Source organism: Toxorhynchites rutilus, chromosome 1 (genome assembly GCF_029784135.1).
Source record: "Toxorhynchites rutilus septentrionalis strain SRP chromosome 1, ASM2978413v1, whole genome shotgun sequence".
NCBI classification, from domain to species: Eukaryota; Metazoa; Arthropoda; class Insecta; order Diptera; family Culicidae; genus Toxorhynchites; species Toxorhynchites rutilus.
Genome location: NC_073744.1, coordinates 92,829,569 through 92,849,211, shown reverse-complemented (window position 1 = coordinate 92,849,211; position 19,643 = coordinate 92,829,569). Strand labels below are relative to the sequence as shown.

Sequence of the window (19,643 nt, the reverse complement as noted above, 5' to 3'; positions counted from 1 at the left end):
TTCCTCCTGGTTTCCGTGGGAATAGTTCACTTTCAAACGACCCAGCACTCGAGGGGACATCAAAAACCCCAACTGTCCCTGTTTTTTCCGTCAAGTTCAACTTCCCAATCGGGATTTATAAAGTTGACTGACATTGTGAATCAAATCTTCACGTATTTTAATGTTTCCGACTCCATCAGAACCATTGATACAGCAATGCTTCCAGTATAAAAAACAATTTTGCAGCAATTGATGCAAACATGGCCCCTCCTTGCAATGGTTATCTCTCTTGATGTCCAATTTAAATAGAGAGGTCGGAGATATCACTGTTTTACATTGGAATTGTAGTCTTATCCCTAAATTGAATACATTCAGATTTTTAATTCATAACACTAATTATGATGTTTTCGCTCTGTCCGAAACTTGGCTTTCTTCCTAAGATGATCTCTCTTTCCGCGATTTCAATATTACACGCTTGGACCGTGATGACAGACACGGAGAGGTGCTATTGGGGATCAATAAGTGCCACTCATTTTTTCGAATTGACCTTCCACCTATTGAAGGGGTCGGACCTGTTGCTTGTCATGCACACATCAGAGGCAAACCCCTCTCTAATGTCAGCTTGTATTGGCCTCCGAGAGCTACGAGCAACTTGTTGTCATGTGCTCACTCCTTCCTGAGCCACGATTGATCTTGGGAGACTTCAACTCTCATGGAACTGCCTGGGGGAACAGTACGACGACAATCGTTCATCGTTGATATATGACCTTTGTAACAGCTTCAATATGACCGTTTTGAACACTGGGGAAACAACACGTCTACCTAAACCTCCTGCTAATCCAAGCGCTCTTGACCTCTTGCTTTGCTCGAAATCACTATCGTTAGATTGCAAGTGGAATGTAATTCAGGATCCCAACGGTAGTGATAACTTGCCAATCAAAATTTCCATCACTACTGGGTGGAATTCTTCTGATTCTATTAACATGGCACATGACCTCACAAGACACATTGACTCAAAAAAAAAATGCGGACGCGATTGCTCTGGCCATCAATTCCAGAGATGGTTTACCTCCATAGGAGAAGTATAACTTCCTTTCTCGTTTGATCTACGATAACGCAATTGGTGCTCAAACGAAACCCGTCCCAGGTTCCACCATTCGCCGAAGGTCTCCCAATACATAGTGGGATAGCCAGTGTTCCAAGCTTCATGTGGAAAAATCGAATGCATTTAAAGCTTTTCTGAATCGTGGAACCATTGAGAATTTTCAAACGTATTTGCTGTCGTTCTACGCATAGTTGTCTCATGTTCCAAAATCTGCAACTGAGAGAAACGCAATCAAAGTTTTTCAGCATATTTGTCTACCAGAAGTTTTAAGCATTTCAGTTTAGCAATACTCCGGTTTTTTCTATGAGTAGTAAACTATTGTCTAATGAAATGTGAAACGTTACCCTCACTTAAATCAATCAAGCTTGATTATAAATTTTAAAATTAATGGTGGGACAGTTATGCCTAGAATATCAACATGGCGCAATTGAACTTGATGTTGTTTTTTGAAATACTGGGAACAAGCAATCCAAATGTACTTGCAAGCCCATATTAGGTATCTGAGTAAAAAATATCATATAAATTAAACTTTCTCCGCACAATTATCGGCACCTGGTTGGGAGCCCATCCCGAAGATCTTATGATGTTGTATCGAACAACTATTCTCTCAGCGATGGAGTATGGCAGTTTCTGTTTTCAATCAGCTGTCAAAACACATTTCATTAAATTCGAGCGCATTCAGTATTTTTTTCTCCGGGATGTATGCCCTCCAAGCACACCATTAGTCTCGAGGTTTTGGCAGGCATACTCCCACTAAAAGATTGCTTTAATTTATTATCTCATCGCTTCCTCATCTGGTGTAAGGTTATGAACCCATTGGTGATCAGAAATTTTGAGCAGCTGATCGAGCAAAATTTTCACTCTGGATTCATGAGTTCATATCATGAATTCATCTCCATGCAGATTACTCCTTCTTCGTATATTCCCAGCCGTGTTTGTTTCCCTGATTACATCAATTCCTCTGTGCATTTTGAACTGTTCATGAAGCAGGATATTCGTGAAATTCCAGATTATCTTCGATCGGATTTCGTTCCAACGACCTTCGAAGCAAAGTATGGAGCTATCAATTGTTATAACATATACTTTACCGATGGGTCCTCTATGAATGAGTCCGCAGGATTTGGAGTGTTCAACGAATTTTTAGCATTTTCCCCTCCTATTCGTCCTTCGCGAGTTATCGGTTCCCTTCCTACCAACATAAGAATAAGTTAAATTGCAAAAACACATATTAGATGTAAGGATAGTTTTAAGAATTGAGTGTGAAATGTGAGTGTGAATGGGATTGTGAGTGTAAACATTGTTTCAATCTCCATCCCATCCTTTTCGTAATGAAAATGTGTCACCCTTCTAAACTCGAGTCGACCGCGAGTAATCGGTTTTCTATTTTATTAACCATAGCATAAAGGAAACATGTTAATATATTTTAGTAAAAAAATAGCTAAGAGTCTGGCTCCTTTAAACCTATGTAAGTGAGCCTGCAGAATGACAGGATTTTCCAACTTTAAATTCCGAAAGTAAATTGAAATAAAACACACTTAGAATTCGAATTTCGATGAAACTTTTATTTCAAATTAAAGTTTGGTTTATGCCATTATGTGTGAATGTTCAAATGTCCACCTAGGGCTTCCTCGCACACCTTGATCCGGAACAGGTAATTTTCGATGACTTTTCGGCACACATCGGGCGGTATCTCGGTCATAACTTCACGAATGTTGTCTTTCAAATGTTCAAGAGTTTGCGGAGAGTTGGCATAGACACGGTCTTTCGCATAACCCCACAAAAAAATCTAGCGGGTTCAAATCGCATGATCTGGACGGCCAATTGGCATCACCAAAACGCGAAATTATGCGTCCCTCAAATTTCGTTCGCAATATGGCCATGCTCCGGGGTCGGACAAGATTAAATTCAACTTGTTGAAGAATCTTCCCGACTTGGCAAAACAGCGTTTGCTGAACTTGTTCAACAAGTTTCGGGAGCTGAATATTGTCCCGCATGACTGGAGACAAGTGAGAGTGATAGCCATACGGAAACCCAACAAGCCGGCTTGCGATCACAACTCGTATAGGCCGATTGCAATGTTATCCTGTATTCGTAAATTGCTAGAGAAAATGATTCTACTTTGTTTGGACAAGTGGGTCGAAACGAACAATTTGCTGTCAAATACGCAGTTTGGCTTCCGCCGAGGTAAAGGGACAAATGATTGTCTCGCGCTGCTATCTTCTGAAATCCAAATCGCATTTGCTCGCAAAGAACAAATGGCTTCCGTTTTTCTCGATATCAAAGGGGCATTTGATTCAGTTTCCATGGAAATTCTCTCAGAGAAGCTTCATAATCGTGGACTTTCACCAATTCTCAATAATTTCCTGTACAATTTACTGTCAGAAAAGCACATGATTTTCTCTCATGGCAGCTCGAAATCTTCTCGTTACAGTTTTATGGGCCTACCACAAGGCTCCTGCCTCTCTTGTACAGTTTTTACGTCAATGATATGGATGATTGTCTAACTAGAAACTGCACGCTGAGACAGCTTGCAGACGATGGAGTTATTTCCATCACGGGTACTAATCCCGTCGTTCTGCAAAAGTCGTTGCAAGATACCCTGAACAATCTGTTCACGTGGGCCCTCGAGCTGGGTATTGAATTCTCTACGGAGAAAACTGAAATGGTCGTTTTTTCTAGGAAGCACGAACCCGCCCAATTCCAGCTTCACCTATCCGGCAAAACGATCCAACACTCTATGTTTTTCAAATACCTGGGTGTATATTTTGATTCTAAGTGTACCTGGGGGAGACACATTGCGTATTTGAAACAATACGCCAGCAAACAAACAATTTTCTCCAAACAATTACCGGAACATGGTGGGGTGCCCATCCAGGAGACCTCATTCAGTTGTACAAAACAACGATAGTATCAGTGTTAGAATATGGCAGTTTTTGCTTCCGATCAGCTGCCAGGATTCATATTCTCAAGCTGGAGAGAATACAATATCTGTAAGAAATCGAAAGAATTTAGCAATTTAATTTCAATATCGTAAACGATCGAAAGAAGGACAGAAGAAAAACACTATACGATAAGAGCGAACCGTGTGTAAGATCCTAAAATAACAATCCTATCGGGAGCGGGTGCAATAAAACCTGGTGCAATAAAACCTAGTAGAAAGGAAAGGAACCGAAAACAATCGCACACATTTCTTATCGCGTTAGGCTCCGTTGCTCTTAGAATGCAGTTATGGATATCGTATGTTTTGAAATACAGATAGCGATAGGTAAAGGACTTGTATGAAAAGAAGCAAGGACGTTTATAGTCTTCTCTTTCTTTCGCACGTTAGACTTAAATTTAGGGTAGATTTAGGATAAACTAAAATTGTATAAAAACCCAAGGTTCTCTGAATAAAGCAAGTAGTCTTTGGAATCGTGTCTTACGATTAAGTAGTCCGAAACCACCTCCATTGAATCGACTGACGAGAGTTCTTCAGATTCAAGTCTTCCAACGTTCGCAGCAATAGTTGTATAATTTGCGCTCGGAGTTCGTGAAGATCTTGTACTCGTTGATCCTCCCGCTTAGTTGATGTTCGATATTTTGATCAGCTCCCGTTCGTTGCTCGTTCCGTACGGAATTAGTGCGAAGGCAGTCAGTTCAATTTATTGAAAGGAATAAGTCTGATTAGCTTCCGTTCGTGGCTCGTTCCGTAGGGAATTAGTGCGAAGGCAGACAATTCAGTTTATTCCAGGAATAGGTTATTTCTCGTGACGCTTTTCTTCTACTTCAACTTTGTAAATTGCCAATCCAGACTCAGAAAGGTTGATTCCTTCGCTCAACCGAGTTTGCGTATTGGGCAACTTTTACATTTGGTGGCTCCAGAGAGGAGGAGCCTTTCATTACCAACGAACTCATAAGTGCGTGCTCATCGCCATAAGAATGAGCAAAGGGCCAGTTGGATAGAGAACCCAACAGGATTAAAAGCTTAATAGAAGCTTATGCGCGTGCTCAACGCCATAAGAGTGAGCAAGTTGGATAAACAAATCCAACAGGACTAAAAGTTTAAAAGGCCTTGTGAAAGTGCAAATCACCTTGAAGTGAATAAGTTGGATAAAGAATTCCAACAGGACTAAAAGTTTAAAAAGCTTTCTGAAAGTGTGCTAACCTGAAAGCGAGAAAATAAATCTCTCAAGCTTAAGAAAGCTTAAAAAGGCTCAACGCCTTGAAAAGTGAGCAAAGTGTAATTACAAACAACTGGAAACGGATCCTGAGAATTATACATTATTTCAACGGCTGAGTATCTTGAAAGCAACACCATGATACGTTTCGTGGAAAATCAAAACGGAAATTGCCGTTTGTGCTCGGAACCAGACCATAAACAGGATATGGTTGAATGCGACGATTGTGACCGATGGTTCCACATCGGTTGTGTTAAACTTAACGGTCGCGCCGACAGCGGAAGAAAAATGGATCTGCCCGAAATGCGTGCAGATCCAACAAAGATTAGCATCATTGGAAATATCTGCTCGGAAGAAAGATGAGCAGATAAAACAACAACTGGATGCAATGGACAAATTAATGGCGACTATGAAAGGCCAATGCTCAACGTCATCCTCGGGCCAAGTAACAAATCAGCCCACGGATCGATCATTTACCCAAACAGTGAGTATGTCTAGTGACTGGACTATATATTTAAAGAGGCAATCATTGACGACCCTACCCAGATTTTCTGGCGCATCAAAGGATTGGCCAAAATTTAAGAAAACATTCCATGATACAACGGCAGAGGGAGGTTTCTCAAATTTAGAGAACCTCAACCGCCTGGAACAAGTTCTGAAAGGGGACGCGTATAAAACCGTCCAACAATTGATGATTAACTCAGAGAATGTTCCGAAAATAATCGAAAAGCTGGAAGAATGCTTTGGAAGGAAGGATCTTGTATATAAAGAACTTCTGAACGACCTGAGACGTATCAAAAAGGACAGCCGAACCGTAGTTCCGGATATATCAGACGCACTAGATAACATGGTGGTGAATATGGAGGCGCTGGGCCAAAAGGAATATCTACGTGATCATCGTTTAATAGAGGAAATCATAGAGAAGCTGCCATACACGATACAAGTGAAATGGGTTGAAGTGATCCAAAGCAACACTTCGATCCCAACACTCAACGATTTGAATAAGTGGTTATTGCCACATTCAAGAATAGCCCGTATGATGCAAAAGTCTAATAACAGTGTGTCGACTACGGAAAGGAAACCTCGAGTTAATGTTCATCAAACTATGAAATGTGCACTTTGTTCAGCCAGTCATAGGCTATTCCAATGTAAGAATTTCAAACAAATGAAAACATTGGAACGTAGAGAGTTTTTGGCTAAAAAAGGAATTTGTTTCAAGTGCCTAAACTCCAATGACCACATTATGAGAAATTGTAGCATGAAAGGAATATGTGGAATCGATGGGTGCAACAAGGAGCACAATCGCTTACTTCATCAAAGATCGGAGTATAAAAGAAATCAGGATACGGCTGCTGACGTACGACGAGGTCCCGAAGAAACCACGAATATTCATCGACAACGCAAGGAACACCTTTACTATCAAATAGTTCCTATAACAGTCCAAAACGGCGAAAGAATGATAGACACCTACGCCTTCCTGGACACAGGATCATCAGTAACACTATTGGACGAGAGAATGGCTAACATGTTAGAGTTGGAAGGAAAAGTTGACCCGCTTACATTAAAATGGACACAGGATTGTTTAAAATCCTGCTCAAGCAAGAGGGTAAAATTCTGGATAAAGGGCATAGGAAAACCAGTGATGGCCCGGACTATGCATGATCTAAATCTTCCTATCCAAACAGTTGACATGGAACAAATTGCCAAGAATTATCCCTACTTGAAGGACATTCCGCTTCAAGATTATAAGGAAGCTCAGCCTACATTGTTAATTGGATTGGACAACAGCGAATTACTGAGTGCCATCAAAACGGTAAAAGGAAATGGTCCTATGGCAGTAAAAACGCGACTCGGATGGGTGATATACGGAAAGGAGTATAACATAAACCGTCAAGATTATACAATGGTCATCCAGGAAGAACAGGAGATGAGCAAAATGATGCAGCGATACTTCTCAATCGACGATTTTGGAGTGAAATTAGTGGAAAAACTGCCAAGATCACCAGAGGAAGAAAGAGCACAACAGATTCTCGACAACACCATCAAGCTAAAAGACAACCGTTACGAGGTCGGTCTGCTATGGAAAACCAAAGATGTACAATTTCCGGACAGCTATCATACAGCCTTACGGAGATTGGTGATTATGGAGAATAAATTGAAACAAGATGAAAAATTGAAGGATTGGGCTATCAATACCTTCGCTGATTATGTGAAAAAGGGATATGCTAGAAAACTAGCACATTCAGAGCTAATTAACGCGGTTCCGAGAACATACTATCTCCCGCATTTTATAGTTCACAACCAGAATAAAATACCTCCAAAACCAAGATTGGTATTTGATGCAGCTTCAAAAATAAATGGCGTATCGTTTAACTCTAATCTTTTGTCTGGACCTGATGCTACTACATCACTCGTTGGAGTATTGCTGCGATTCAGAGAGGGACGTATTGCAGTTTGTGGAGATATTCAAGAGATGTTCCACCAAGTCAAAATAAAACCGGAGGATCAGCATGCTCAACGATTTTTATGGCGAGATTGTGAAAACAATCGAGAACCTGATGTATACATTATGGAGGTAATGATTTTTGGATCGACATGTTCACCATCATGCGCGCAAGCAGTGAAAAATAAAAACGCTGCAGCATTTATGGAATCGAAACCGAAAGCAGCCCTGGCAATTGAAAAACAACACTATGTGGATGACTATCTGGATAGTTTTACAAACATTCGAGAGGCAACCGCTATTACCAAAGACGTCATCGATATACACCAACATAGCGGATTCTTCATTCGAAACTTTATATCGAACAGTAAGGAATTACTGAGCAATTTATCCAGCGATCGGATCCAATCTACCGACATTAAGGTAATAGAGGATAAGGATTCATGTGCTGAAAAAGTTCTTGGTGTCTATTGGAACACGAAACTGGATTTGATCGGGTATCGATTATCGTTGAAGAAGCTGAGCAATGAAGTAAGACAAACGCTACGATTACCCACGAAAAGAGAGGTGTTAGCATTTGTTATGAGTTTGTATGATCCATTAGGATTGATATCAAATTATACGATAATGGGAAAGATTTTGCTTCAAGAGCTGCACAAAGACGAGTTAGACTGGGATGATGAAGTACCCAAACATTTGAGCAAACAGTGGCAAAATTGGCTTGCGAAAATTCAACAAGCCTCTAACGTAAAAATACCCAGGTGTATAATACCGGATGGAGCAGGAAAATTGGAGCTACATACATTCGTAGATGCATCTGAACGAGCATACGCTGCAGTTATATACTTACGTTGTATTGCAAACGGCTCGGTTTATATACGATTATTGGCAGCAAAGGCAAAAGTCGGACCTATTCATCAGTTGTCTATTCCAAAAATGGAACTACAAGCAGCCTTACTAGGAACCAGATTGACAAATACCATTCAGAACGAGCAACGAATTAAAATAGATAGTATTACCTACTGGACAGACTCGGAAAATGTTTTGTCATGGTTACAACCGAAGAATAGAAGGTATAAAATATTCGTCACTCATCGAGTTGCTGAGGTTTTAGATACAACCAATATACAGCAATGGCGTTATATACCGTCTGAATTAAATCCCGCCGACGAAGCTACAAAAGATTTCAAAGGGCAATCTATATGGACAAAAGGACCTCAATTCCTTAAGAAGCCAGTGATCGAATATCCTAACAGGAAGATTAAGGAGTCAACGGAAGAGTTGAGACAAGTAGTGGGATTGCACCAAACAAGTTCTATATTCATCGGAATCAAACGATACTCCAGTTGGAATGTGTTGATACACCATGTATGTGTTGTGAAAAAATATGTTGATTGGCTGCAATACAAGAAAAACCAACGATTGAATATACAATCTAATTTTAATCGCAATATAACATATGAGGATCGAAAAATTGCAGAAAGAGTTGTGTTTCGTAAAATACAAATGACACATTTCGCTAAGGAAATTCATGACATTGAATTAAACGGTTATGTTGATATTAGAAATAAACAGTTATCAGCGGTTACTCCAATACTAGATGAATATAACGTAATGAGAGTTGGAGGTCGTCTCGAAAATGCAACTAAATTGCAAATGAATACAATACATCCTGTGATTTTACCTGCTGAAGACCATGGAACACGTTTGATCGTTGCTGAATATCATCAAAAATACTTTCATCGTTCGGATAACGTAGTACTTGGAGCATTACAATTACGGTATTATATACCACACATGCGTACAGTTCTCAACAAAATAAAAACGGACTGCTCTAAATGCATTATAATGAAAGCTAAACCTTTGCCACCTCAAATGGCACCATTACCGGCAGCTAGAGTAGATTTGTATGCTCATCCATTCACGAATACTGGAGTGGACTACTTCGGTCCTTTTGAAGTATTGGTAAGACGATCAATAGAGAAAAGATGGGGCGTGCTCTTTACATGCATGACTACGAGAGCCGTGCATATTGAAATGGCTGAGAAGTTAGATACAGATCACTTCCTAATGTGTTTTAAAAACTTTCAAAACCGCCGTGGAAAGATCAAACATGTATACAGCGATAATGGCACAAATTTTGTTGGAGCTGAAAAACAACTAAACAAACTAATCCACGAAATCGACGAAAGGATGTCGAAATCTGAAGCTGTAAAACTGAAGATAGAATGGACCTTTAACCCACCAGCATCACCGCACTTTGGAGGAGTTTGGGAGCGACTCATCAGAACTATTAAAGACAATTTATATTATATGATAGGTTGTAGTCGGACACCTTATCCTGAAACGTTACGAGCAGCTCTAATACAAGTAGAGTTTATCTTAAACTGTCGCCCACTAACACACATACCGTGCAATAATGATGTGGAAGAGGCTCTAACACCGTTCCATTTCCTAATTGGACGGGCAGGTGAATACGTTCCACCTCAAAATTTGGACAGCAACAACCTCACTCGAGTTCAATGGGAACTAGTGAACCACTACAGTCAACAGTTTTGGGATCGATTCAAGAAACAATATATACCAACATTAATATCGCGACAAAAATGGACGCATAAAGTTCAGCCCATTGAAATAGACGACATAGTATTGATAACAGACAGTACTATACGTTGGGGCCTATGGTTGAGAGGACGAGTAACTGGAGTTATAAAAGGAAAAGACGGCCAATTACGTACAGCGTTCGTTAAAACACCCAAAGGGACCTTTAAACGAGCAGCACATAAGCTAGCAGTATTGAATATACGCAAGGATGCCGCTCTGAAAGACATAACGTCTAAAGAAGTAAACAAAATGAACACCTCATTTACCGCACTCCATCAAGTTATTGAAAGAAACAGCAGTGTGAATTGTGAGAAATTTGAGCCGAAGAAAAAGAAACGACGAATCAATCCTTGTACTACAACTGTATTAACAGCGGAAACTTCAAAAGTTTTGGTACAATCGGATTACTCTCAAAAAGGCGAATCTAGAAGGAAAATAAGATGGAAATCAGATACAGTTAACCGGTTAACGCTCATGCAACTGTTGATTGCTGCAATGTTATTCGTGGGATGCAGTGTACTAGGCTCAACATCTCATGGATTGATCGCATACGACTGTGCCAATGCAGATGTAAATATGACTTCATATTCTTTGTTGGATGTGGCATCTTGCTTACCGCCAACAACTAACCTGACAACAACGGAACTTCGGATACAAATGTTACAAAGAAATTCGAAAATTCAAACAAAGGTATTTCAATGTAAAGTCATCATCAAGAGGTCGATTCGACACTGTGGTATGCACTCCCACACTTCTGATTATCAACACGGCTTTGCCTACATCGTGAAGGAGTTTTCATCCGAGGAATGTCGAAAAGCTCACTATAGTGGAGCAGTTACACTAGCCGATAACACTGTTATTCAGGAATTGAATCTCAACAGCACAAATAGAGGTCAAGTATTGGTGGTAGGATCAATAACTGGCAGTTCCTGCAGTGGAGGAGTGTACAAAACGCCGTTATACACGTGGACAAACGCCTTAGTATATTATGAATATACGATTACACTTCAAGATTATGTCGCCTCTGTAGACATTGAAAGTAGCCAGATAATGTTGAAAGGAGGTTTAACGTGTACATACACACATGGACGTTGTTTGGACGCTGAAGAAGGCTATCTAACTTGGGACATCGACATGAACCGTAGATGTGAAGAAAGCGAGTTTGAAGTTATTTTTGAAGGAGTTGTCAACAAAACAACGAATAACCAAATGAAAACCATTGGAGAGGTTGTAGTGTACAGCACAATATCGGAACGACATTTATTTTCGATAAAAACTACAGCAAGGACATATATATGTGGACACGTTGGGTTTAAAACAGACCATCCCAGAATATTAGTTTTGGAGTTATCCAACATGAGATCGCCATTTGTTAGAAAACCTACGTCAGGTTCAAATAATGATCTATTTACTTACTTCAATTCGAAAATAACATTCGTCGAAAACTACATTGGTCAGAAATTAGACGACGTATACAATTCGGTTATGACAGAGATGTGCAAACTAGATAAGGCTCTACTGGAAACTAAATTGACATTAGCAAGAATCAATCCAACGGAGTTTGTATCGAGCATAATGAAGAGGTCAGGATATACAGCAGTTGTTGCTGGGGAAGTGCTTCATGTTATTGAATGCAAACCAGTATTTGTTACGCCAAGATCCGAAGCGCGATGCTTCCAAGAAATTCCAGTTGAATTTAACAACAGGTCGATGTTTTTGGCACCTGTGACAAGAATACTCCAGAACCGCGGGATTGAAATAGATTGCACACCTTTAATACCAGCAAAATTCATGTTCGGAGGAAAATGGTATACAACTGATGGACGATTACGTGAAACAACTCCACCAGAGAAATTAGTGTCGGACATAGTTACAACATGGTCCTACACACCTCTTCCAAATCTAATGCAAAGTGGTGTCTATGATGCAGACAATCTTAAAAAGATGAGGGATATGATTTATGAACAAGGAGATCGTAGAGTGGCAACGAATGTAATACACAAGGTGCTGATTGGACAACGACCCAATGATCAAGGATTCAACTTCGGAGCCTTAGTATCTGGAGATGTAATCGACGATGCAATAACAAGGTATTGGATGCGGCTTATGTCTTGGTCTACATGGCTCGGAAACATCACATCAACGGCGATTGGTCTATATATGATGGGCAGGATGATAAAGTTTATCGTCGATACAATCATGCACGGCAGAATTCTATACGACATATATGGATTCGGCTGGCAATTGATGGCATCTTGCTGGGATTCACTCACAACGTTTCTTTCTCACCGGAATGCAGTACGACATTTACGTGAAACATCAATCAATTCAAGGAAGACTGAACCATCTGATGACATCAATATTGCTACGACTAGGGAGACGGCAATACCTATGGAAGATACGACAACACAACCCATTTGTGGACGAATTTTACCAAGAGTATAAATAATGTGAATTAGTGAATTAAAATAATTAAAAGTGAATTAGATAATAGCTAACAAAAATTTATAAAAAAAAAAACAACTGAATACTTATACAATTGCTAATTCTTTGAAGTGTAAATTCGAGCAGGTAGATTTACGGAAGGGGAAATGTAAGAAATCGAAAGAATTTAGCAATTTAATTTCAATATCGTAAACGATCGAAAGAAGGACAGAAGAAAAACACTATACGATAAGAGCGAACCGTGTGTAAGATCCTAAAATAACAATCCTATCGGGAGCGGGTGCAATAAAACCTGGTGCAATAAAACCTAGTAGAAAGGAAAGGAACCGAAAACAATCGCACACATTTCTTATCGCGTTAGGCTCCGTTGCTCTTAGAATGCAGTTATGGATATCGTATGTTTTGAAATACAGATAGCGATAGGTAAAGGACTTGTATGAAAAGAAGCAAGGACGTTTATAGTCTTCTCTTTCTTTCGCACGTTAGACTTAAATTTAGGGTAGATTTAGGATAAACTAAAATTGTATAAAAACCCAAGGTTCTCTGAATAAAGCAAGTAGTCTTTGGAATCGTGTCTTACGATTAAGTAGTCCGAAACCACCTCCATTGAATCGACTGACGAGAGTTCTTCAGATTCAAGTCTTCCAACGTTCGCAGCAATAGTTGTATAATTTGCGCTCGGAGTTCGTGAAGATCTTGTACTCGTTGATCCTCCCGCTTAGTTGATGTTCGATATTTTGATCAGCTCCCGTTCGTTGCTCGTTCCGTACGGAATTAGTGCGAAGGCAGTCAGTTCAATTTATTGAAAGGAATAAGTCTGATTAGCTTCCGTTCGTGGCTCGTTCCGTAGGGAATTAGTGCGAAGGCAGACAATTCAGTTTATTCCAGGAATAGGTTATTTCTCGTGACGCTTTTCTTCTACTTCAACTTTGTAAATTGCCAATCCAGACTCAGAAAGGTTGATTCCTTCGCTCAACCGAGTTTGCGTATTGGGCAACTTTTACAATATCGTTGCTTGCGTATAGCCATGGGGTGTTTGCATTCGACACATACGATGAGTCTCGAAGTTTTGGCAGGAGTACCCCCGCTTACTCTTCGGTTCACAGAATTATCCTACAGATTTCTCATCCGTTGCAAGATCATGAATCCATTGGTGATTGATAACTTCGAAAATCTACTCCAAATGACTCCTCAGTCAAGTTTTATGTCTTTATACCATGAGTACCTTACCCACGACGTGCACCCTTCACCAGGCATCTCCAACCAAGTTTGCTTCCCATACTTCTGCAATTCCTCTGTCACTTTTGATCTGTCCATGCGACAAAAAATCCATGGAATCCCAGATCACCTACGCTCCGATTCTATTCCGCCGATATTTTCGGCAGAATATGGGAAAGTTAGATCTGATAAAATGTTCTTTACTGACGGTTCATTCATAAACGGGTCCACTGGCTTCGGCATCTTCAATGAAAATTCCAGTGCCTCTTTTAAACTCAAAGATCCTTGTTCCGTGTATGTCGCTGAACTGGGTGCGATATATTACGCATTAGGGATCATTGAAACATTGCCCATCGACCACTATTTTATTTTTTCAGACAGTCTCAGCTCAATAGAGGCAATCCGCTCAATGAAAGTTGATAAATGCTCATCTTATTTCCTAACAAGAATAAGACAACTATTGAGTGTTTTGGTCGAAAAATTATTCAAGATTACTTTAGCATGGGTTCCCTCTCATTGCTCGATTCCGGGGAATAGGAAACCGGACTCGCTAGCTAAGGTGGGCGCTTTAGAAGGCACACTTTTTGAAAGGCAAATTGCTTATAATGAATTTTTCCACATTCCTCGTCAGTATACGCTCGTAAGTTGGCAGCGCATGTGGAGTGATGATGAGTTCGGTCGTTGGTTACACACGATTATCCCTAAGGTCTCGATGAGTGCATGGTTCAAGGGATTGAATGTAGGTCTTGATTTCATTCGCGTGATATCTCGGCTTATGTCCAATCACTACAACCTAAACGCGCATCTCTATCGCATTGGGCTCGCAGCAAACAATCTTTGTGATTGTGGCGATGGCTACCACGACATCGAGCATGTTGTCTGGTCATGTATCCGGTTCCATGCTGCTCGCTCTCAGCTCTCTAGAGCACTGAGAGCACAAGGCAGACAATCGGATATCCCCGTCCGGGATATCTTAGGTAGCCGTGATCCTGATCTTCTGCTTCATCTATACCTGTTCCTCAGAAACGCCGATGTCAACGTTTAATGATGTTTCCTTCGTTGTGTCCCCGTTTCATATCCCTCCTATCCAAACGATAAACTTTTACTTAGTCGCGGCAATACATACACACACTCTTTACAAATACACGGGCCAAAGATTGTGCAGTCCACTGATCATTCAACAAGAGCCAAAGGTTGTACCGCTCATGACAACTCTACACGAGCTGATGATTGCGCCGGCTAGTGACCATTCTATCCTGGATTCCTCGAGTCGAGAAAGACGCACCACGCTAAATATGGGGTACAGACTAGGGGGGCGTTGCTGATTAATGGTCAGCTGCATCCCAATAGGAAGTATCCCGTGTCGGGCACACGTACAGAGCATCGAAGACTGCAACATACCAATTATGAGAACACTTGTAATACTAACCTCGAGCCAACCGCGAGTAATCGGTTATATATTACTAACATAGTTGTAAGCAAACATTGTCGAAATATTGAACTCCCGGCCCCGTTAGGCTGACGCCATATGAGCCTTATTAAAAATATATATTTTGGATAAAAAAAATGGCCATGTTCGGTCGTATTGTGTGGCACGTGGCGCCGTCCTGCTGAAACCACATGTCATCCGTATCCATACTTCAATTTGTGGCAAAAAAAAATCGGTTAACATGCGGCCATAGCACTCACCATTCAGTTACCGTCTCGACGTCCTCATTTTCAAAGAAATACGGCCCGATGACTCCACCAGACCATAATGCGCACCAAACAGTGACTTTTGGCGGATTCAATGGCCTCTCAACAATCACGTGTGGATTTTCTGAGCCCCATATACGGAAATTTTGGGTGTTCACATAGCCAAAGAGCTCGAAATGTGCCTCATCGCTGAAGAAAATTTTATGCGAAAATTCAGCATTTTGCTGCTGTCGTTCGTTCACCCAATCGACGTATGCCCGACGCATTCCATGGTCACCACGCTCTAATTTTTGTACCAGTTGGACTTTATATGGATGTAGGTGCAAGTCCAAATGCAAAATTCGCCACAATGATGTGTATGACAAGCCCAATTGCTGAGCACGCCGTGTAATCGAAACATTCGGGTCATCCTCCACACTGGCAGCAACAGCAGCAATATTTTCGGCCGAACGCACATTACGATGATGCAAAGGTTTCACAATACCCGCTACGGATCCAGTTTGTTCGAATTTACGCACTACATTAGCGATAGTGTGCTCTGTAGGCCGTCCATGACGACCAAAATCCGTCCGTAATGCTCGAAAAACATTTGCCGGTTTTTCATCATTTTTATAGTATTAGGCTGTCAAAAAAGTCCTGCGGTATTTTTTTTGAATTTTCATTTGTTCATAAAATTAGTTACAATCATCTGTTTTAAGTCAAATATGCGCCGTTTTGTTCGATGACTTGTTCCCAACGAGATGCCAACTTCATAATACCCCTGTTATAGAAGCTCGTTTCCTTATTGGCAAAAAACTCGGATAGCCAATTTTCACAGGCCTTTTTTGTGGCTAACTTCTGACTACCTAGCTCGTTCGCCATGGACAAAAACAGGTGGTAGTCACTTGGTGCAAGGTTCGAACTATACGGCGGATGCAAAAGAACCTCCCATCCGAGCTCCCGGAGCTTCTGGCGCGTCACCAAAGAAGTGTGTGGCCTGGCGTTGTCCTGATGGAAGACAATGCGGCCTCTGTTTATCAAAGATGGCCTCTTCTTCATGAGTGCTACCTTCAAGCGGTCCAGTTGTTGGCAGTACAGGTCCGAATTGAGCGTTTGGCCATAGGGAAGCAGCTCATAATAGATTATTCCTTGACAATCCCACCAAACACACAGCAGAACCTTCCTGGCCGTTAATGAGGGCTTGGCCACCGTCTGAGCCGCTTCAGCGGGCTTCGACCACGACCGTTTGCGCTTCACGTTGTCGTAAGTGACCCACTTTTCATCGCCAGTCACCATCCGCTTCAGAAACGGGTCGATTTTGTTGCGATTCAGCAGCGATTCACATACGTCGATACGGTCAAAGATGTTTTTTTGCGTCAACGTGTGTGGCACCCATACATCGAGCTTCTTTGTGAATCCAAGCTTCTTCAAATGGTTAATAACGGTTTGATGACTTATCCCCAGCTCGGGTCCATAAACTGCACAAATTTTATTGGCAGCTTGAGATGCATTTTTGCCTTTGTCATAGTAGTACTGTAAAATATGTCGGATTTTCTCTTTATTTTGCTCCATATTTGCGACACTATAACTCACGGACGACTTAACCAAACGAAACACTGTCAAGGACTATATTATAGCGCACAAAAATACCTTTCCAACAAGCTATAGTATGACTCGATACAATGAATACAACTAGAACTACGCGCTTACAACGACACCTCGCGGAAATACCGCAAGACTTTTTTGACAGCCTAATATAATTTAACAAAATTAACGTTGTGCGATGCTACAACGATCCATATTGTAAAATGGCAGACATTCAACTAACGATATGACGCTATGGTTGACATATATACTGGGATATATATATATATATATATATATATATATATATATATATATATATATATATATATATATATATATATATGTATATATATATATATATATATATATATATATATATATATATATATATATATATATATATATATATATATATATATACATATATATTAATCAAGAAAATGGAACCAAATTAGGCATATGGGGGCCAAATATGCCATGTGAAGATTTTAGGGGGCATGAAACGTTTCTATGGCGAATGGACACTCCTCCCACCTCTCTAAGGGGAGAGGGGTCTGTCTTTATGCCATCATATTTTCTGTATCAAATTTTTATTCCATGTAACGGAGAATTACGTTATTTACAAGGGGTTGAGAAATCTTGAACGAGAATTGTGTCTGAAAATAATCTGATATTAAAATGATGAATGTTTGGTAGAAGTACTAGGAATTTTTTATTGAAAGGTAAATTCAACGGGGTCGATCAATCAAGCAATTCTGCAATTGGACTTATGAACTTGCGCTTAGTAAGAAAACGTGAATGTTTGAAGGTATTGATAACGACAAATTTTGGGCGAGATGAAGTTTGCCGGATCAGCTAGTGGATTAATAAAAAAAAGAGGTGTATGGCTGGAATATGTTAACATCCGAGATAAAATGTTCAACATCGGAAGCAATTTTTAGGAGAGACTGTTTACGCTACTTGATAAGTTTAGTTAGATTAAATTTTCAATGTATAAGTTTTGCTCACGTTTCATCACAGCATTGCCATCGGAAGTAGTGATTTGAAAAGGTGTTCCTTTATACTACTGGACAATAAATAAATAATAATAACTGACAAATACAAACGCCGACATGAATATGTTGAAAGTTCATATTCCTTCCATAGTTGATTACCTTCGGAGTTACCATGTTTAAATTCGTTTGGCTTACAATATTTCAACATTTCGGGTGTCCGCCATGAGTCGCCATAGATATCGGTGAGAACGCTCATCATATCACGATCGATGAATGGTGTCGGTGATATGCCATGGTGCGTTTTAAACCTGCTACTTTCTGCTTCAGTTTCAGATTCCGATGAACTATTCACCTGAGATACCTGGATGTTGATATTGATTTTGGCAGATATGTTGATTCTCGGTTTCCACATATCTTCTGTTTTTTGTGTCGAAATCTGTGCTGATTGTTGAGTATTCCTAGGGACTTCTGTATCGTCATCACTTATTTGAGAGTCGTCTGAACGAACTGAGCTAGATTGCGTTTCATTGATATTAATTTCTTCACTTCTATCACGCACTTCCGACAAAAATCTGTCGACGGATGACTGCGTATCGTTCACATTTTGATGTTGAATCACCTCTTCTGGCTCTGGTATCTTATCAAAAAAATCATTCAAGCGTTTCATAGTCGATGAGCTCATTTTTGCTGAATTTTTGTTCGTGCTCTTCGAAATATTAAGAAATTGAGACGAATCTTCATTTACATCAAATAGATCTTCAGTCTCGCCGATTCGCTGACGCTGTGTTTTTTGACTATTAGTTTCAGTATTAGGTTCCGTGTCCAATATTTCAGAATCATCATTGATCGTCAAATCTATAATCTCATGATTGTTAGTATTCTGCAACAAGTTTTGGATTACACTTCTATTATGCTCCGAAGATGTTTCGTCAGAATCGGTAACACAAAGCACTTGGGAGAATAGGCTTGTCGTGTTCGACTTGTTTAATTCGAGCATATCTAGAAAATATATTTAAAAAACAAATTGACATCACATTGTATTCGTTTAATATGACTTAGCATAATTTATTTAATCATTGTTTTGTAAATAAAAGTTTGTTGTTCTCTTGAGGTTTTTATATTGTCATGCAAACTAAAGTACCGGACATATTTGTTGCTTTTTGAAAATAGGTGAATGTTGGCTGGTTAATTTATTCCCTTCAAATCGCAACGTTAGATCATATAACCGGAACATTTTGGGTTGATTTCAGATAGCTGAAACACACTTCATACAATTGACGTACCTGGTATAGGCATTTTATTTTTCGATAAAATTTCTGGAAGTTTGCAGAATACTTCGTTAGTATCATGTATATTAAAAAAAATCCGTTAGAATTGCGCCATCACGAAAGTCACCAATTGCACACAGAACAAAACATTCGTCAAGTTAAAAATAA

The 19,643-nt window shown here is 40.1% G+C and overlaps 1 protein-coding gene across 2 annotated transcripts in view; it reads right to left on the bottom strand.

The window, feature by feature from the left end:
- The window catches only part of LOC129767343 (uncharacterized), a 24,627-nt gene extending 4,984 nt beyond the window's left edge, over nucleotides 1-19,643 (bottom strand). The window contains exons 1-2 of one of the 2 annotated variants that reach the window (XM_055768097.1): nucleotides 19,491-19,643; nucleotides 18,367-19,206 (exon numbers count right to left, since the gene is read on the bottom strand). In XM_055768097.1, the coding sequence (XP_055624072.1) occupies nucleotides 18,367-19,206; nucleotides 19,491-19,503 (853 nt within the window). In that variant the 5' untranslated portion in view covers nucleotides 19,504-19,643. The remainder of the gene's footprint in view (nucleotides 1-18,366; nucleotides 19,207-19,490) is intronic. The other variant, XM_055768106.1, reaches the window with a different exon arrangement.